At 41.0% G+C, this 22648-nt stretch overlaps 1 protein-coding gene and 1 pseudogene across 2 annotated transcripts in view; one reads left to right on the top strand and one right to left on the bottom strand.

Moving 5' to 3' along the window:
- The window catches only part of LOC106587711 (hepatoma-derived growth factor-related protein 3), a 92396-nt gene extending 88813 nt beyond the window's left edge, over positions 1–3583 (top strand). Inside the window, exons 5-6 of one of the 2 annotated variants that reach the window (XM_045708739.1) lie at positions 1596–1724; positions 2349–3583. In XM_045708739.1, the coding sequence (XP_045564695.1) occupies positions 1596–1724; positions 2349–2375 (156 nt within the window). In that variant the 3' untranslated portion in view covers positions 2376–3583. Of the gene's footprint in view, positions 1–1592; positions 1725–2348 lie in introns of both variants that reach the window. The other variant, XM_045708738.1, reaches the window with a different exon arrangement.
- A 2820-nt stretch (positions 3584–6403) lies between these two features.
- On the bottom strand, positions 6404–21792 carry LOC106587710 (transmembrane 6 superfamily member 1-like; annotated as a pseudogene).
- Between the last annotated feature and the right edge of the window lie 856 nt (positions 21793–22648).

Raw genomic sequence — 22648 nt, 5'->3', positions numbered from 1 at the left:
CATTATGATACTCTAACAGGGAGCAGATCTGATGAAGCCTGACTGGGGATTGGTTGAAACATCATTAGCCATGCTCACTTTTTCAGATACCTACAGAACATTTTGGGGCCAGAAATTATTTTAAAAATTGTCCAGTTCAAAGAATAATGGATGCATTCATTAAACTTCATTAAGTACTTACTTTATTGTTCAATGAGGGTCTATGTTTCCCACATATTGCAAGACAGCAAATCATATCTGTGAAATTTTATGAAATACTTATTGATACAGTATCATGGACTCTAGCTATCCACTAGCAAAGCACATTTACATTTACATTTACATCATTTAGCAGACGCTCTTATCCAGAGCGACTTATAAATTGGTGCATTCACCTTATGATATCCAGTGGAACAACCACTTTACAATAGTACATCTATATCTATTTTTTTGGGGGGGGGTTAGAAGGATTACTTAATCCTATCCCAGGTATTCCTTAAAGAGGTGGGATTTCAGGTGTCTCCGGAAGGTGGTGATTGACTCCGCTGTCATGGCGTCGTGAAGGAGCTTGTTCCACCATTGGGGTGCCAGAGCAGCGAACAGTTTTGACTGGGCTGAGCGGGAACTGTGCTTCCGCAGAGGTAGGGAGGCGAGCAGGCCAGAGGTGGATGAACGCAGTGCCCTTCTTTGGGTGTAGGGACTGATCAGAGCCTGAAGGTACAGAGGTGCCGTTCCCCTCACAGCTCCGTAGGCAAGCACCATGGTCTTGTAGCAGATGCGAGCTTCAACTGGAAGCCAGTGGAGTGTGCGGAGGAGCGGGGTGACGTGAGAGAACTTGGGAAGGTTGAACACCAGACGGGCTGCGGCGTTCTGGATGAGTTGTAGGGGTTTAATGGCACAGGCAGGGGGCCCCGCCAGCAGCGAGTTGCAGTAATCCAGACGGGAGATGACAAGTGCCTGGATTAGGACCTGCGCCGCTTCGTGTGTAAAACAGGGTCGTACTCTGCGAATGTTGTAGAGCATGAACCTACAGGACCAGGTCACTGCCTTGATGTTAGCGGAGAACAACAGGGTGTTGTCCAGGGTCACGCCAAGGCTCTTAGCACTCTGGGAGGAGGACACAATGGAGTTGTCCACCGTGATGGCGAGATCATGGAAAGGGCAGTCCTTCCCCGGGAGGAAGAGCAGCTCCGTCTTGCTGAGGTTCAGCTTGAGGTGGTGATCCGTCATCCACACTGATATGTCTGCCAGACATGCAGAGATGCGATTCGCATCTCTGCATGTCTGGTTATCAGAAGGGGGAAAGGAGAAGATTAATTGTGTCGTCTGCGTAGCAATGACAAGCACGTCCATTTAGTGTTGCATGAGTGCTGTTCTGACAAATAAGCACCTCATCACTACCTGCACACAACAACTTCCTGGTTTCAACGTCCTCAGGAAGTAGCGGTCCTCAATAGGTTCATAACTGGCCACGGCCCATGCCCCGCCAACCTCCAGCGATGGGGCATAAAAGCAAGCCCCCTATGGCCTGTGGGGTGGAGAAAACAATGCACCACATTTTTTTGCATTCACTGAATGAATAAATAGTGCTGATCTGTGTGTGTTGTCCCCAGAAGTCGTCCAAGCTGTCCAGGATCTCGTCTGGAGAGGAGGATCTGGAGGACGGGAAAGAGGAGGATCAGAAGAGCGGATCGGAGGGGGGAGACCCCGATAACGGCATCATCCAGAACACTGCCGACAGCAAGGTGAGCTGCCCGGGGGGGGGTCAGGGTTGGGGACAATTCTAATTAAAGTCAGTTAAATCAGGAAAGGATTTCAATTTAAAATAACATTTTATTTATTTAAAATAAATAGGTTCTCCTTTTCAGTTTATTGAAAATATATCATTTTTACAACAATTAAGTCAGAATTTCGGTCTACTTCTTGAATTGACTGTCTTCAATTTGAATTGACCCCAACCATGGTGGATGTAGCCTGATCCCAGATCTGTTTGTAAGCTTGGCGTGACATTGACCTAGTTGACAGGACATTGCTGACACATTTCAGTCACAGGTATGTTTATTCCTTCCTTAGTACCGCAAAGTGTTAGTGTTGCAAGATCAACACTTGATTACTAATTTATTTGATTTAGCAAAGATTAAAATGGAGGTGAAAATGTTGCAGATATTGTTCATTCAATGCATAAATACTGACACCAGGGGGCATGGTAGCTAAATAATTGTTCTGATTCTGTTGTATCATTCAAACAGCATTATTATATCACTGCATTGTGTCCTGTGTCACTGTCAGATACTTATGTTTCTGATGTGTATTCTAATTGTTTAATAGGATATTTTTCAATTAGAATATTTGTATGTCTTCTGTTCCAGAACCAGTTGCTGAGAGAAGAACATTAGGTGCTGAGGACAGCTGCAGAGGGAAGGGAAGGTATATATATATTGCTGTCACGTCATATTGGAATGGTCAAACTCCCATAATCACCACCTCTAGCACTACCTGTAATGGGCGATTCACGTCTATCTCTATGTAGAAACAACACTACAGTATATCACTACATGTGTACAACTATGCTTCAGCCAGTAGACGCCCAGGCTAGACTAGAGCCAAAGTAACTAGCTTCAAAACAACATACACACACACTTGTGTCCCCGTCTCTTTCAAAATCAGAACACCACATTTCATATCTAAACAGTGTAAAATAAGCATCAATTGATATTTATATTGACCCTTAGCCTCCACTCTCTGATTAATCCATCAATGATGTCATATAGGTAAAAATGTTAGCTAATGTTTGATAAAACTTGTATGAATATACAGTATAATATACTCCCTTGTGGTCTATGATGATTGATATATGTTGGGTATTGCAGTGTTCTGATCATAATAGTTGTATCTTGGATTTGCTTTTATAAAACAATGGTTTAAGGGGAGGGACTAGCTTAGGGTTGCAAAATTCCAGAACATTTTCAAAAATGTCCAGTTTTCCAGAAATCCTGGTTGGAATATTCCTAAATTCAGGAGGGAATAAGCAGGAAATCCGGTGGTCATACGACTGGAATTCATGGGAAACCTGAGAATTTGGGGAAAGTTACTGGAAATTTGAAATGTGTGTTTAACTGACTGTATAACATATCCATATCACTCAGCACTGTATGTTGCTCTTTTATGTAACCCGCAAAAGATGAATGGAAAAAGACATAGATAAATGTAGGAAGTGTTGTGCACAAACCGACTCTCTATCTATATATTTGACTTTGGCTGTAGAGTATAGGGCCAGTATTCTACCTGACTGATCTAGCTAACTACTCGTCCGCATCCCAAATGGAACCATACCACCTACATACTGTAGTGCACTACACTGCCTTCATCTTTCTATGGGAAGTGATGAATCGGTTTTAACGTGTGTCAGTAGAATGGGTTATGGTATATTTTAAAAGCTTTCTATAGTGGCATGCTTAACTGTTGTACACAACTACCTAGTTATTTTCTTAACGTTTTCAATTATACTGAACAAAAAAGGTAAGCGCAACATGTAAAATGTTTCATGAGCTGAAATAAAAGATCCCAGAAATGTTTCATACGCACAAAAACATTATTTCTCTCAAATTTGGTGCACAAATTTGTTTACATCCCTGTTAGTGAGCATTTCTCCATTGCCAAGATAATCCATCCACCTGACAGGTGTGGCATATCAAGAAGCTGATTATGAGGATACCCTAGGATAGGGGGCGCCACAGCGCATTTTGAAAAAAAAATCGTTCCCATTTTCAACGGCCTACTAATCAAACTCAGAAGATAGGGCATGCATATACTTATTATATATGGATAGAAAACACTCTAAAGTTTCTAAAACTGTTTGAATGGTGTCTGTGAGTATAACAGAACTCATTTGGCAGGCAAAACCCTGAGACATTTTCTGACAGGAAGTGGATACCTGATGTGTTGTATTGAGTTTAAACCTATCCCATTGAAAAACACAGGGGTTTAGGAATATTTTGGCACTTCCTATTGCTTCCACTAGATGTCGCCAGTCCTTTCACAGTGGTTTGAGCCTTATAGAGTCAAAACTCAGTGAATGACAGGAGTTTGAAATTGGTCACAGGGGATGGGCCATCACCATTATGACGCCGGCGGCCATGTCTGCCCCCACCTTTGGAAACGGTTTTAAAGGCAATGAAATCATCCCCCTCGAATCTTATTGGCTCTCTTGGTGTTAGTGGCCCTGAACATTTATTTTATACAACGTTTGACATGTTTGAACGAACCTACATGCGCGAGGATTGCTTTCAGTATGAAGTGCAGAGCTGCGTTTGGAGAGAGCCATAGGACGCGCTACCAACATCAGGCTAATGGAACGTGAAGTATGGACTTTTTGACCGAAAATACATCTGTTGTGGACCTGGGATGCTTTCTGATGAAGACAACTAAAGGTAGGCGATTATTGACAATATTATTGAAGATGAGATGGTTCATACTGTTGCATCCAAGATGGCGCCGAGCACTGTATATTAGCTGATTTTCTGAGTATCGCATCTCCTTTTATCGCAAAGTGTGATTACCCAGTAAAGTTAATTTAAAATCTGGTATGACGGGTGTTCTCAAGAGATATTCATCTATAAATGTTAGATTGACAATATACATTTAAAAAATCGTTATAGTATAGCAATTTATTGAAACGTAGCATTGTTTACCGGGACGCTTTTGAGGGGAAATTAGGTAGTCAACGTCAGACAGAGATGTAAAATGCTGTTTTTATATATAAATATGACCTTTATTGAACAAAAGAATGCATGCATTGTATAACATGATGTCCTAGGGGTGCCATCTGATGAAGTTTGTAAAAGGTTAGTGCTACATTTAGCTGTTTATTGATAATATGTGATGGAAGTGGTTGGTCGGAAAATGGCTATGAAGCTGCTTTTTACGATGGACTCATCTAATATAATCTAATGATTTGCTTTTCCTGTAAAACCTTTTTGAAATCGGACGACGTGGGTCGATTCAGGAGAGGTGTATCTATAAAAAAAAAAAAAAAATATTTTTTATTTTTGTAAAAAATTATGATAATTTTTTAATGCTAATTGGCGATATGATTTTTCGCTGGATTTTGATCCCGCTAACGGGATCAGATGCTCAAGAGGTTAAATTAGCGTTACACAGGTGCTCCTTGTGCTAGGGACAATAAAAGTTTGTCACACAACACAATGTCACAGATGTCGCAAGTTTTGAGGGAGCGTGCAATTGGCATGCTGACTGCAGGAATGTCCACAGAGCTGTTGCCAGAGAATTGAATGTTAATTTCTCTACCATAAGCCGCCTCCAACGTCATTTTAGAGAATTTGGCAGTACGTCCAACCAGCCTCACAACCGCAGACCGTGTGTAACCACACCAGCCCAGGACCTCCACATCCAGCTTCTTCACCTGCGGGATCATCTGAGACCAGCCACCTGGACAGCTGATGAAACTGAGGTGTATTTCTGTCTGTAAAAAAGCCCTTTTGTGGGGAAAAACTCATTCTGATTGGCTGTCCAGGTGGCTGGTCTCATGGCTGCGCCCCTGCCCACTCATGTGAAATCCATAGATTAGGGCCTAATTAATGCATTTAAATTGACTGATTTCCTTATATGAACTGTAACTCAGTAACATCTTTGAAATTGTTGCATGTTGCGTTTATATAAACTCAGTAAAATCTTTGAAATTGTTGCATGTTGCGTTTATATATTTGTTCAGTATACCTGCTGTTTTTCCATTCACACTTCTTCCACAGTGCAGTGAAGGAGAAAAAAAGACATAACACAACCATGTTTGCAAGCACCTTTCTCAGACGATATATTGGTTTTCATCCTGAGGCATTTATGACATGTTGGAAACTCAGAAATACAAGCTTCCGAGTGAAAAAAACATTTGAACTGCCCTCGAACTATTTACAAGTGGGAAATTCGGGTATCATTCCTGTGCTGACCTCTGACATCACCTACTAAGGAAAGTACCTCGATAATGACATTTTTGGCAGTTAAATGCAACAACAAACCACTAATTATTATTAAAAAACGGGCTATTTATGTTTTTTTTAACACTATAATTTGTTTACAAAATTATTGACGCAGCTTGTTTGCCATTAAGCTATCAGCGTTCTCAACGAGTTCAAGGCACGTAAATGCACACAACTCGTTGCTCCGAGTTCACAAGTCATATTTTCAGAGTTTCCGACTTGTCATGAATGCAGCTTTAGTGTTTGGTGTAAAGTTGGCGTCTGGCATACTGGAAAATTGTGTTTTCTGCCTTGGTTCAGCTTCCAAACTTACTGTTACACACTCCCATCAATGGTATGCCAGTAGCCTGCTCTCCTTCCTATGTCTTTATGAAAAATATATTCTATTTATTTTTTTGATGATAGTTGATTATAATACTGTGTGAAATGTAAACTCCTACATTTTCATTTTTTTTATTTAAACATTTCAATCTTTGTTAATGCTCGGAATTAGAACATGTTTTACATTTTAAAGGTTTGTAGTTTATAGTAAACTGTTTTTTGCTGTTTATGGACAAGACTTTTACAGAATAAACTCATTGGAATGCACTCAGTGTTTGCAAACACGTATTATTTGGATAACACGGACATCTCACATGCAAGAGCACCAACAGAGCCAGAAAACACAAATCAGATTCTACAAATCAAGATTTATTTCAGGTTTTTAACACTTGAAAATATAAATTAGACACAAATATCCAAATATTGCGTCCACAAAACTAGTCCTTGAATCCTCTCCAAACACCTTTAAACATAACACAATCTATTTTGATTCACCATATCGCATTTTATGACAACAAACCTGTTATTCATTGCAATCTAAAAGGCTACACTGATCCTAAATCAGTCCCATAATAGGCTAAGACTAGTCACTGACAAACAGAAATGAAGAGTAAAGGTATCAAGTTTTCTTTCTATGTAAAGGAATGTACCACTGAGCAAGATATGCTTGGATGCTGTTTTTAAGTCTCATTACTGTTGTGTTGCTGCCAGTAGAGTACAGCAGTGAGACTACAGTAGTATACACTAAAGAGTACAGTTGTGAGTATTGAATATACTACACTTGGAGTTGGCCAGTGCAGAACATGAAACAGACTGGCCACCAGATTATGCTAGGCAGAGAGATACTTTTGGACTGGTTTCTGTGTAGTCAGGGCCTGAGTCGGTCAGCCAGCCAGCCAGTCGGTCAGTCCACCAGTTCCTTCAGTCAGTCTTCTTGTCATTTTGTTGGTCTCTGAGGAAGAAGGCAGGGCTAGTGACACAGCGGTAGCAGAGGGCTTGGGGTACGATGGCATACAGGGCGTTGACTAATAGAAAGACAATCTGGCTGTCAACTGGTACTCTGTAGGAGAACCACGTCCGCGTGTGGAGAGATGCACCGATGTGGGACAACTGGGCCTGAGGAGAAGAGAAGACAAGATAAGACAGAGAGAGTATAAGAACAAGAAGTGGAGAGGGAGAAAGAAAGAGGTAGAAGATGAGGAGGAGAAAGAATTTTAAAAAATGAAGGATCCGCTTTGACAATCTCAACATGAAAGCTGGAAGATACACTAGAATAGCTGGATTTCTTGGTACGCATCTGGTGTTGAATAAATTCAGAAACTTTTCTTCTATATACTGTACAAGCATACCATACGTCTTCTATGAACCCTGTACCATAGCATAGACCTACACTCTCCTGAGCTGTTCACTGTCATATTCTGTCAGTATCATGCGTGGAATATCTCTACACTATCAATCTCTGTACTGGGCCTATTTCCCTGTAGCCTACTGCTGTCATTCCTAGCATGGAGAGGCATTGAAACAAGATGTATGAGCCTGTCTGTCTGTCTGCTTGTCTGTCTGCCTGTCTGTCTGTCTGCCTGTTTTCCTGCTTGTCTACATGCCTGTTTTCCTGCTTGTCTGTCTGTCTGTCTGTCTGTCTGTCTGTCTGTCTGTCTGTCTGTCTGTCTGTCTGTCTGTCTGTCTGTCTGTCCGTCCACTCGGCCTCTCTCTACCTCTATATTTAGCCTGGTTAGGCAACGTGCCTGCTGTGTCTAAAGATGGCCCCAGCTTTTGTCTCTCTTGGGACTGATGGCACAGGACAGCCTACTGGCTTCACAACAAAGCAAAGGCAGCCGCTCACTGTTTCGTTTGCTGCTTCCAACTACACACGTGATCTTTAAATAAGCTTTTAGTGGTACACATACACACATTTTGACCGATCAACCAATCAATCAACCAAAATGTATTGTACCCAAAGGGAAATAGGTCTGCAAGCAAGGTAAATCCACCTGAGAAAGAATGTGTCAGTCCAATGTCTATCTGTGTGTGACTAAAAGCTGATTCAATTCATCAAGACACGGTGTGATGATTTGTTGATCAGTTGAATCAGGTGTGTTGTTTAGCACAATAATGGAACAAAAGCCTGCACACTGTGGGTCAGTTGCTTTAGCAAATATCACCGGTCCTTGGGGATGCATCAATACTGGCCATACACAGAGCGCTCCCTGAGCCCTTGTTAGGGAGAGTACCTTAGAAACCCAAGTATTTATAGCACTAATCAGACTGTGTGTGTATTTGTGTGTGTGTGCGTGTGTGCGTGTGTGTGTGTGTGTGTGTGTGTGTGTGTGTGTGTGTGTGTGTGTGTGTGTGTGTGTGTGTGTGTGTGTGTGTGTGTGTGTGTGTGTGTGTGTGTGTGTGTGTGCACGCGCGCACTGGCCTCTGCAGTACTACAGCTTGTCCACAGGAATACAGATGAGTTAACCATGTGCAGAGCAACAGTCATTCACATAATTTATCTACAACCACACTGGAATTTGTATAGCTGTAATATTCCCTAGGTATAGATCTAGGATCCTCTCCCCCAACCCTAACTTTGACCTATAGTGGGGAAAATGCACAACTGACCCAAGATCAGCATATAGGAAGGGGAACTTCACCTTACTTCTTTTTATAGCAATCAGCGGGCAATTGTCACTGCTTTCTGTGCCAGAGAGAGAAAAACTGGCTAATATTCAAAGCTGCAATTAGTTACCATAGGACCTGGGTTCAAATAGTATTTGTATCACCTGTCAAACTTAAACTGAGCTTCATTGAACTTCCCTGACAATGAAACCAATGCCACAGTCCCATAAGTGCAAATCTCACCCATCTAGCACTCAAGGTAGGCTCAATCAAACTCTGAAAGCAATTTTAAAAGCAAACAAATACTGTTTTAAACCAGGTCTACTCCCCCACCATAGAAATAGAATGACTAGAATAAAAATAGTAATTTCATTCCAGTTATATTTCTATGCTCCCCACTCACCTGTGCTATTGCCCCAGAGTGGACCAGAGTGAGGTCAGGCATCCACTCACACCCAGGCACGAGCAGCCCGTAGAGCGCAATGATGTAGTACGGACCGGAGTAAAGCATGTTCACTATCATCTAGGACACAGCAGAGACATAATAGGCTGCGTTTACACAGGCAGCACAATTCTGATCTGTTTTCCACTAATTGGCCTTTTGACCAATCAGATCAGCTCTGAAAAATATGTGAAAAGATTTGATGTGAATGGTTAAAAAAAACAATTAGTGGAAAATAGATCAGAATTGGGCTGCCTGTGTAAACGCAGCTATAGAGGTTAAAAGGGGTCCTACTATATAGTTTGAGGTAAGTAGTGAGTCATGGGTAACTGCATACATGGCGTGTCTGAAAGTGGGCGTGTCAACAGAAGTGGGAGGATTAACAGAAGTGGGTGTGTGGAAAGCGAATCAGCAAATAGGGTAGATTTGTTGCCACTCAAGACCGTTTTGTGTGGCTGATTGGGCGGCACGACGAGTCGATTGTTGACAACTGTAGCATTTTAGCTAAACCTAACCCTTTTCCTAACCTTAACCTCATTCTCCTAACCTGACACGTTAATTATCCTAACATACTATATTCATTCTCCTAACCTGCTACGTTAATTATCCTAACCTGCCACGTTAATTCTCCTAACCTGCTACGTTAATTCTCCTAACCTGCCACGTTAATTCTGCTAATCTGCCAAGTTAATTATCCTTACCTGCTTCGTTAATTCTCCTAACCTGCCACATTAATTATCCTAACCTGCTACATTAATTATCCTAACCTGACACATTAATTCTCCTAACCTGCTACATTAATTCTCCTAACCTGCCACTTTAATTCTCCTAACCTACCACGTTAATTCTCCTAATTTGCTACATTAATTCTCATAACCTGCCACGTTAATTCTCCTAACCTGCCACGTTAGTTATCCTAACCTGCTACGTTAATTATCCTAACCTGCCACATTAATTCTCCTAACCTGCTACGTTAATTCTCCTAACCTGCCACTTTAATTCTCCTAACCTGCCACGTTAATTCTCCTAATTTGCCACATTAATTCTCCTAACCTGCTACGTTAATTATTCTAACCTGCTAGGTTATTTATCCTAACCTGCTATGTTAATTCTCCTAACCTCCTAGGTTATTTATCCTAACCTGCTATGTTAATTATCCTAACCTGCTATGTTAATTATCCTAACCTGCTAGGTTAATTATCCTAACCTGCTATGTTAATTATCCTAACTTGCTAGGTTAATTATCCTAACCTGCTATGTTAATTCTCCTAACCTGCTACGTTAGTTCTCTGACCCGCGGTACACCTGGCTATGGCCGGTCTAACCGATAATGGAGCACTGATGTTACACGCATCGCTGTTAATCCACCTACTGATGTTAAGTCCATCGCTGTTAATCCACCTACTGATGTTTTAAACCCATCGCTGTTGATCCACCTACTGATGTTACACGCATCGCTGTTAATCCACCTACTGATGTTAAATCCATCGCTGTTAATCCACCTACTGATGTTAAACCCATCGCTGTTAATCCACCTACTGATGTTAAACCTATCGCTGTTAATCCACCTACTGATGTTAAACCTATCGCTGTTAATCCACCTACTGATGTTAAACCTATCGCTGTTAATCCACCTACTGATGTTAAACCTATCGCTGTTAATCCACCTACTGATGTTAAACCCATCGCTGTTAATCCACCTACTGATGTTAAACCCATCGCTGTTAATCCACCTACTGATGTTAAACCCATCGCTGTTAATCCACCTACTGATGTTAAACCCATCGCTGTTAATCCACCTACTGATGTTAAGCCCATCGCTGTTAATCCACCTAATGTTAAACCTATCGCTGTTAATCCACCTACTGATGTTACACGCATCGCTGTTAATCCACCTACTGATGTTAAACCCATCGCTGTTGATCCACCTACTGATGTTAAACCCATCGCTGTTATTCCACCTACTGATGTTAAACCCATCGCTGTTAATCCACCTACTGATGTTAAACCCATCGCTGTTAATCCACCTACTGATGTTAAACCCATCGCTGTTAATCCACCTACTGATGTTAAACCCATCGCTGTTAATCCACCTACTGATGTTAAACCTATCGCTGTTAATCCACCTAATGATGTTAAACCTATCGCTGTTAATCCACCTACTGATGTTAAACCCATCGCTGTTAATCCACCTACTGATGTTAAACCCATCGCTGTTAATCCACCTAATGATGTTAAACCTATCGCTGTTAATCCACCTAATGATGTTAAACCCATCGCTGTTAATCCACCTACTGATGTTAAACCTATCGCTGTTAATCCACCTAATGATGTTAAACCTATCGCTGTTAATCCACCTAATGATGTTAAACCCATCGCTGTTAATCCACCTACTGATGTTAAACCCATCGCTGTTAATCCACCTAATGATGTTAAACCTATCGCTGTTAATCCACCTAATGATGTTAAACCCATCGCTGTTAATCCACCTACTGATGTTAAGCCCATCGCTGTTAATCCACCTACTGATGTTAAACCCATCGCTGTTAATCCACCTAATGTTAAACCTATCGCTGTTAATCCACCTAATGATGTTAAACCTATCGCTGTTAATCCACCTAATGATGTTACACACATCGCTGTTAATCCACCTACTGATGTTAAGCCCATCGCTGTTAATCCACCTACTGATGTTAAACCTATCGCTGTTAATCCAACTACTGATGTTAAACCTATCGCTGTTAATCCAGCTACTGATGTTAAACCCATCGCTGTTAATCCACCTACTGATGTTAAGCCCATCGCTGTTAATCCACCTACGGATGTTAAACCCATCGCTGTTAATCCACCTACTGATGTTAAACCCATCGCTGTTAATCCACCTACTGATGTTAAACCTATCGCTGTTAATCCACCTACTGATGTTAAACCCATCGCTGTTAATCCACCTACTGATGTTAAGGCCATCGCTGTTAATCCACCTAATGTTAAACCTATCGCTGTTAATCCACCTACTGATGTTACACGCATCGCTGTTAATCCACCTACTGATGTTAAACCCATCGCTGTTGATCCACCTACTGATGTTAAACCCATCGCTGTTATTCCACCTACTGATGTTAAACCCATCGCTGTTAATCCACCTACTGATGTTAAGCCCATCGCTGTTAATCCACCTAATGTTAAACCTATCGCTGTTAATCCACCTACTGATGTTACACGCATCGCTGTTAATCCACCTACTGATGTTAAACCCATCGCTGTTGATCCACCTACTGATGTTAAACCCATCGCTGTTATTCCACCTACTGATGTTAAACCCATCGCTGTTAATCCACCTACTGATGTTAAACCCATCGCTGTTAATCCACCTACTGATGTTAAACCCATCGCTGTTAATCCACCTACTGATGTTAAACCCATCGCTGTTAATCCACCTACTGATGTTAAACCCATCGCTGTTAATCCACCTACTGATGTTAAACCTATCGCTGTTAATCCACCTAATGATGTTAAACCTATCGCTGTTAATCCACCTAATGATGTTAAACCTATCGCTGTTAATCCACCTAATGATGTTAAACCCATCGCTGTTAATCCACCTACTGATGTTAAACCTATCGCTGTTAATCCACCTAATGATGTTAAACCTATCGCTGTTAATCCACCTAATGATGTTAAACCCATCGCTGTTAATCCACCTACTGATGTTAAACCCATCGCTGTTAATCCACCTAATGATGTTAAACCTATCGCTGTTAATCCACCTAATGATGTTAAACCCATCGCTGTTAATCCACCTACTGATGTTAAGCCCATCGCTGTTAATCCACCTACTGATGTTAAACCCATCGCTGTTAATCCACCTAATGTTAAACCTATCGCTGTTAATCCACCTAATGATGTTAAACCTATCGCTGTTAATCCACCTAATGATGTTACACACATCGCTGTTAATCCACCTACTGATGTTAAGCCCATCGCTGTTAATCCACCTACTGATGTTAAACCTATCGCTGTTAATCCACCTACTGATGTTAAACCTATCGCTGTTAATCCACCTACTGATGTTAAACCCATCGCTGTTAATCCACCTACTGATGTTAAGCCCATCGCTGTTAATCCACCTACGGATGTTAAACCCATCGCTGTTAATCCATCTACTGATGTTAAACCTATCGCTGTTAATCCACCTACTGATGTTAAACCTATCGCTGTTAATCCACCTACTGATGTTAAACCCATCGCTGTTAATCCAACTACTGATGTTAAACCCATCGCTGTTAATCCACCTACTGATGTTAAACCTATCGCTGTTAATCCACCTACTGATGTTAAACCCATCGCTGTTAATCCACCTACTGATGTTAAGCCCATCGCTGTTAATCCACCTAATGTTAAACCTATCGCTGTTAATCCACCTACTGATGTTACACGCATCGCTGTTAATCCACCTACTGATGTTAAACCCATCGCTGTTAATCCACCTACTGATGTTAAACCCATCGCTGTTAATCCACCTACTGATGTTAAACCCATCGCTGTTAATCCACCTAATGATGTTAAACCTATCGCTGTTAATCCACCTAATGATGTTAAACCTATCGCTGTTAATCCACCTAATGATGTTAAACCCATCGCTGTTAATCCACCTACTGATGTTAAACCTATCGCTGTTAATCCACCTAATGATGTTAAACCTATCGCTGTTAATCCACCTAATGATGTTAAACCCATCGCTGTTAATCCACCTACTGATGTTAAACCCATCGCTGTTAATCCACCTAATGATGTTAAACCTATCGCTGTTAATCCACCTAATGATGTTAAACCCATCGCTGTTAATCCACCTACTGATGTTAAACCCATCGCTGTTAATCCACCTACTGATGTTAAACCCATCGCTGTTAATCCACCTAATGATGTTAAACCTATCGCTGTTAATCCACCTAATGATGTTAAACCCATCGCTGTTAATCCACCTACTGATGTTAAACCCATCGCTGTTAATCCACCTACTGATGTTAAACCCATCGCTGTTAATCCACCTAATGTTAAACCTATCGCTGTTAATCCACCTAATGATGTTAAACCTATCGCTGTTAATCCACCTAATGATGTTACACACATCGCTGTTAATCCACCTACTGATGTTAAGCCCATCGCTGTTAATCCACCTACTGATGTTAAACCTATCGCTGTTAATCCACCTACTGATGTTAAACCTATCGCTGTTAATCCACCTACTGATGTTAAACCCATCGCTGTTAATCCACCTACTGATGTTAAACCCATCGCTGTTAATCCACCTACTGATGTTAAACCCATCGCTGTTAATCCACCTACTGATGTTAAACCCATCGCTGTTAATCCACCTACTGATGTTAAACCCATCGCTGTTAATCCACCTACTGATGTTAAACCCATCGCTGTTAATCCACCTACTGATGTTAAACCCATCGCTGTTAATCCACCTACTGATGTTAAACCCATCGCTGTTGATCCACCTACTGATGTTAAACCTATCGCTGTTAATCCACCTACTGATGTTAAACCTATCGCTGTTAATCCACCTACTGATGTTAAACCCATCGCTGTTAATCCACCTACTGATGTTAAACCCATCGCTGTTAATCCACCTACTGATGTTAAACCCATCGCTGTTAATCCACCTACTGATGTTAAACCCATCGCTGTTAATCCACCTAATGATGTTAAACCTATCGCTGTTAATCCACCTAATGATGTTAAACCTATCGCTGTTAATCCACCTAATGATGTTAAACCCATCGCTGTTAATCCACCTACTGATGTTAAACCCATCGCTGTTAATCCACCTAATGATGTTAAACCTATCGCTGTTATTCCACCTAATGATGTTAAACCCATCGCTGTTAATCCACCTACTGATGTTAAGCCCATCGCTGTTAATCCACCTACTGATGTTAAACCCATCGCTGTTAATCCACCTAATGTTAAACCTATCGCTGTTAATCCACCTAATGATGTTAAACCTATCGCTGTTAATCCACCTAATGATGTTACACACATCGCTGTTAATCCACCTACTGATGTTAAGCCCATCGCTGTTAATCCACCTACTGATGTTAAACCTATCGCTGTTAATCCACCTACTGATGTTAAACCTATCGCTGTTAATCCACCTACTGATGTTAAACCCATCGCTGTTAATCCACCTACTGATGTTAAGCCCATCGCTGTTAATCCACTTACGGATGTTAAACCCATCGCTGTTAATCCATCTACTGATGTTAAACCTATCGCTGTTAATCCACCTACTGATGTTAAACCTATCGCTGTTAATCCATCTACTGATGTTAAACCCATCGCTGTTAATCCAACTACTGATGTTAAACCCATCGCTGTTAATCCACCTACTGATGTTAAGCCCATCGCTGTTAATCCACCTAATGTTAAACCTATCGCTGTTAATCCACCTACTGATGTTACACGCATCGCTGTTAATCCACCTACTGATGTTAAACCCATCGCTGTTAATCCACCTACTGATGTTAAACCCATCGCTGTTAATCCACCTACTGATGTTAAACCCATCGCTGTTAATCCACCTAATGATGTTAAACCTATCGCTGTTAATCCACCTAATGATGTTAAACCTATCGCTGTTAATCCACCTAATGATGTTAAACCCATCGCTGTTAATCCACCTACTGATGTTAAACCTATCGCTGTTAATCCACCTAATGATGTTAAACCTATCGCTGTTAATCCACCTAATGATGTTAAACCCATCGCTGTTAATCCACCTACTGATGTTAAACCCATCGCTGTTAATCCACCTAATGATGTTAAACCTATCGCTGTTAATCCACCTAATGATGTTAAACCCATCGCTGTTAATCCACCTACTGATGTTAAACCCATCGCTGTTAATCCACCTACTGATGTTAAACCCATCGCTGTTAATCCACCTAATGTTAATCCTATCGCTGTTAATCCACCTAATGATGTTAAACCTATCGCTGTTAATCCACCTAATGATGTTACACACATCGCTGTTAATCCACCTACTGATGTTAAGCCCATCGCTGTTAATCCACCTACTGATGTTAAACCTATCGCTGTTAATCCACCTACTGATGTTAAACCTATCGCTGTTAATCCACCTACTGATGTTAAACCCATCGCTGTTAATCCACCTACTGATGTTAAACCCATCGCTGTTAATCCACCTACTGATGTTAAACCCATCGCTGTTAATCCACCTACTGATGTTAAACCCATCGCTGTTAATCCACCTACTGATGTTAAACCCATCGCTGTTAATCCACCTACTGATGTTAAACCCATCGCTGTTAATCCACCTACTGATGTTAAACCCATCGCTGTTAATCCACCTACTGATGTTAAACCCATCGCTGTTGATCCACCTACTGATGTTAAACCTATCGCTGTTAATCCACCTACTGATGTAAAACCTATCGCTGTTAATCCACCTACTGATGTTAAACCTATCGCTGTTAATCCACCTACTGATGTTAAACCTATCGCTGTTAATCCACCTACTGATGTTAAACCCATCGCTGTTAATCCACCTACTAATGTTAAACCCATCGCTGTTAATCCACCTACTGATGTTAAACCCATCGCTGTTAATCCACCTACTGATGTTAAACCCATCGCTGTTAATCCACCTACTGATGTTAAACCCATTGCTGTTAATCCACCTACTGATGTTAAACCCATCGCTGTTAATCCACCTACTGATGTTAAACCCATCGCTGTTAATCCACCTACTGATGTTAAACCCATCGCTGTTAATCCACCTACTGATGTTAAACCCATCGCTGTTAATCCACCTAATGATGTTAAACCTATCGGCTGTTAATCCACCTAATGATGTTAAACCTATCGCTGTTAATCCACCTAATGATGTTAAACCCATCGCTGTTAATCCACCTACTGATGTTAAACCCATCGCTGTTAATCCACCTAATGATGTTAAACCTATCGCTGTTATTCCACCTAATGATGTTAAACCCATCGCTGTTAATCCACCTACTGATGTTAAGCCCATCGCTGTTAATCCACCTACTGATGTTAAACCCATCGCTGTTAATCCACCTAATGTTAAACCTATCGCTGTTAATCCACCTAATGATGTTAAACCTATCGCTGTTAATCCACCTAATGATGTTACACACATCGCTGTTAATCCACCTACTGATGTTAAGCCCATCGCTGTTAATCCACCTACTGATGTTAAACCTATCGCTGTTAATCCACCTACTGATGTTAAACCTATCGCTGTTAATCCACCTACTGATGTTAAACCCATCGCTGTTAATCCACCTACTGATGTTAAGCCCATCGCTGTTAATCCACCTACGGATGTTAAACCCATCGCTGTTAATCCATCTACTGATGTTAAACCTATCGCTGTTAATCCACCTACTGATGTTAAACCTATCGCTGTTAATCCATCTACTGATGTTAAACCCATCGCTGTTAATCCAACTACTGATGTTAAACCCATCGCTGTTAATCCACCTACTGATGTTAAGCCCATCGCTGTTAATCCACCTAATGTTAAACCTATCGCTGTTAATCCACCTACTGATGTTACACGCATCGCTGTTAATCCACCTACTGATGTTAAACCCATCGCTGTTAATCCACCTACTGATGTTAAACCCATCGCTGTTAATCCACCTACTGATGTTAAACCCATCGCTGTTAATCCACCTAATGATGTTAAACCTATCGCTGTTAATCCACCTAATGATGTTAAACCTATCGCTGTTAATCCACCTAATGATGTTAAACCCATCGCTGTTAATCCACCTACTGATGTTAAACCTATCGCTGTTAATCCACCTAATGATGTTAAACCTATCGCTGTTAATCCACCTAATGATGTTAAACCCATCGCTGTTAATCCACCTACTGATGTTAAACCCATCGCTGTTAATCCACCTAATGATGTTAAACCTATCGCTGTTAATCCACCTAATGATGTTAAACCCATCGCTGTTAATCCACCTACTGATGTTAAACCCATCGCTGTTAATCCACCTACTGATGTTAAACCCATCGCTGTTAATCCACCTAATGTTAATCCTATCGCTGTTAATCCACCTAATGATGTTAAACCTATCGCTGTTAATCCACCTAATGATGTTACACACATCGCTGTTAATCCACCTACTGATGTTAAGCCCATCGCTGTTAATCCACCTACTGATGTTAAACCTATCGCTGTTAATCCACCTACTGATGTTAAACCTATCGCTGTTAATCCACCTACTGATGTTAAACCCATCGCTGTTAATCCACCTACTGATGTTAAACCCATCGCTGTTAATCCACCTACTGATGTTAAACCCATCGCTGTTAATCCACCTACTGATGTTAAACCCATCGCTGTTAATCCACCTACTGATGTTAAACCCATCGCTGTTAATCCACCTACTGATGTTAAACCCATCGCTGTTAATCCACCTACTGATGTTAAACCCATCGCTGTTAATCCACCTACTGATGTTAAACCCATCGCTGTTAATCCACCTACTGATGTTAAACCCATCGCTGTTGATCCACCTACTGATGTTAAACCTATCGCTGTTAATCCACCTACTGATGTAAAACCTATCGCTGTTAATCCACCTACTGATGTTAAACCTATCGCTGTTAATCCACCTACTGATGTTAAACCTATCGCTGTTAATCCACCTACTGATGTTAAACCCATCGCTGTTAATCCACCTACTGATGTTAAACCCATCGCTGTTAATCCACCTACTGATGTTAAACCCATCGCTGTTAATCCACCTACTGATGTTAAACCCATCGCTGTTAATCCACCTACTGATGTTAAACCCATCGCTGTTAATCCACCTACTGATGTTAAACCCATCGCTGTTAATCCACCTACTGATGTTAAACCCATCGCTGTTAATCCACCTTCTGATGTTAAACCCATCGCTGTTAATCCACCTACTGATGTTAAACCCATCGCTGTTAATCCACCTACTGATGTTAAACCCATCGCTGTTAATCCACCTACTGATGTTAAACCCATCGCTGTTAATCCACCTACTGATGTTAAATCCATCGCTGTTAATCCACCTACTGATGTTAAACCCATCGCTGTTGATCCACCTACTGATGTTAAACCCATCGCTGTTAATCCATCTACTGATAATAGACCCAACGTTGTTTATCCACCTACTGATGTTAAACCCATCGCTGTTAATCCACCTACTGATGTTAAACCCATCGCTGTTTATCCACCTACTGACAGCCGTGGTATATCAGACCGTATACCACGGGTATGACAAAACAATTATTTTTACTGCTCTAATTACGTTGGTAACCAGTTTATAAAAGCAATAAGGCACCTTGGGGGTTTGTGGTATATGGCCAGTATACCACGGCTAAGGGCTGTGCCCAGGCACTCTGCAATGCGTTGTGCTTAAGAACAGCCCTTAGCCGTGGTATATTGGCCATATACCACACCTCCTCAAGCCTTATTGCTTAAACAAACTCCATTGAACTTACTTATATAGTCTTAACAATTCCATTGAACTTAGTTATATGGTCTTAATAGACTCCATTGAACTTACTTATATAGTCTTAACAGATTCCATTGAATTTACATATAAGTCTTAACAGACTCCATTGAACTTAGTTAGTTATACGGTCTTAATAGACTCCATTGAACTTACTTATACAGTCTTAACAAACTCACTTAAATGTTATTTTTCTAAACCTCTTTGGATGTGTCTCCTAAACGGCTATAAAGTCAATGTAAAGCACATACCCCCAGGTTATAGCTGCAACCATGAGCAGGTACATGAGATAGTGGACACATCCATCCCAATAGGAGATCATGTGTCCATGGGCCGTGTTAATGTAGGGGTCTGCCTGTAATGAACATGATTAAGATATATTATCATAACACTGTTAAAGTCTGCTTTCATTGGGTTCTTCAGTGCATGGGTCAGTTTTCAGTTTTCATTTCTGTATTCATTGGCATGGACTGTAGGTAGTGTGTGTGTGTGTGTGTGTGTGTGTGTGTGTGTGTGTGTGTGTGTGTGTGTGTGTGTGTGTGTGTGTGTGTGTGTGTGTGTGTGTGTGTGTGTGTGTGTGTGTCCATACATGCGTCCATTAGGTCCATGTGTGTCCGTCCGCCCGTGCGTGCGCCACAGGGATGTTTACTTGCATTTTTGAGATAGAAGGTGATGAAACCATCGATGATAATGTCCTGCTCCAGACCAATGATCAGGTTTACCACACTCAAGAATGCATACACTGCAAACACTGGCAGAACAAGAGAACACTGAATAATACAGTTACATTTTACTTTGACTTATTTGAGTTATTATAGTCATTTAGCAGATGCTCTTACAATCAGTTCCTTCAATTAACAAACACATAACAAAATCATAGCAAAGTAAAACCTTCTTCAAAAATCAGCAAAATCATTGGTCTAGTGTGTGTAGCAAAGAGTACAACAGCGAAGTTAGAGCCCGTTGTGGCTCAGTTGGTAGAGCATAGCGCCTGTAACACCAGGTCCAGGATCGTCGGTTTTCGATTCCCACTGGGGCCACCCATATCAAAATGTATGCATACACTACTGTAAGTCACTTTGGATATACTGTATGTATATAAAACTAGCCTAAACCTACAAGTCTAAGTTAAAATAGACAATACCTGCATAGGAAAACACTGGTGAATGTATAGGAAAACAGTGTAAACTCTCACCATAGAATAAAGGGTCTTTGGGTGCCTTCTTCTTGAATAAAAAGCATGCAGATACAGCCAAGATAAGAACAGTTGTAGATCCAGCGAAAAGACTGTCTCAATGCTAGAAATAAAAAATGCTCAATTAATTAGGCCTAAACTGCTAAGAATCAAATCAACTAGGATACACATTACTAATGCCTTTAAACTAGATTGCATACAAGACTGCATACAAAACTACTAGGCTATAGCATCATCCACTATCTAGCATAATAAGGTTTATTAACGGCTACAATAAAACACAAAACACATGACAACTATATTATCGACAATATCCCTACTCACCTGTTAGTGTAGATCAGAGAGTTGAAGAACAAGGAAATGGGTATTGATGTCAAGGACAAGATAAAAACTCCCGTCCCAGCAGACGCGTTCATTGCTCTACTTACACTGTCGACGCGCATAAATAATTATTTGTTTCTGAAAATAAAACACAAAATTATATCTGTTAAAAAACATTAGAACATGTTTCTCCATTCAGACCATGTAATATAGGAAAATGTTCAGAGAACTAGCAAATATATATTTTCTTGGGTGCGAACTACTATTCTGCCAGCACCCTGTGCGCATCTCAATCGTAAAATAAGGCTCACTTCTCTCCCTCCCTAACTGACAATGCAGAAGTCGGGAAACCAAGGCTCAGGCTATCTGCTTTTACCTGTCCAGGTGTCACAGGTCAGTATGGATGAAGAGAAGGAAGCAAGGAGAGGAAGCGACTGCAGAGCATTGAGATCCCCTTTCCTATGGCGCTAAGGTGTCTATTCTGACTGCTGTCGTTGACGCGTGATCCCACAAGTGGAGTTCACATCCCTGAACATGACACGTGATCAATGGTGATTTTATCATGTAAATCTTGGATGGGGGGAGAAAAAAAAGAAAGTGGGATGCTGTGTTCTCCCTGTACACCAAGTCAGAACCTTAGGATTAATAAAGGAGGCATATAAGCAGACAATGAAAGCTCTTACAACATTCTATGATTACATTTCTCTAAAACAGGTTATAGGCCACATGTGCACCACCAAGTCAGAACAGTAGGCGAAATTAAGAGGGGTAAATAGACCAAATAATTAGGGTGGGGCACAGGGGCTACTAACATCTTACTACACAACAAACACTTAGTATTACTTTCTTAGCTACAGTATACATATCTCCCTGGCATATTACATCATTTATGCAGCAGCATACAATACATTTTTTGACTCACCTTGTTGTGCTGTGCTCACTTGAACAGAAAGGTGGTGCGATGGTCCTTCGTGGGCAAATTTTGTCATCAAAGTCTGGCATTCTCTGGATTTATGGTGCTTTCAAAACAACTGGGAACTCTGAAAAAAACGATTGAATCATGTTGATGTCATTGATCTTAAGGTCGTAGCTGTAGAAAAAGGCCAGATTCACAATTCCAAGTTGGATGACCGTTCAAAACGTATTTTCCCAGTCGGAGCTCATTTATTCCTGATTTCCCAGGTGTCTTGAACTCACTGAAGTCAAGTTTTTCGCAATTCCGAGTTAACTCTTGTTTTGA

Source organism: Salmo salar, chromosome ssa26 (assembly GCF_905237065.1).
Source record: "Salmo salar chromosome ssa26, Ssal_v3.1, whole genome shotgun sequence".
In the NCBI taxonomy this organism is placed as follows: Eukaryota; Metazoa; Chordata; class Actinopteri; order Salmoniformes; family Salmonidae; genus Salmo; species Salmo salar.
The sequence above is the reverse complement of the archived record's forward strand: the minus strand, read 5'-3'. Positions and strand labels throughout refer to the sequence as shown.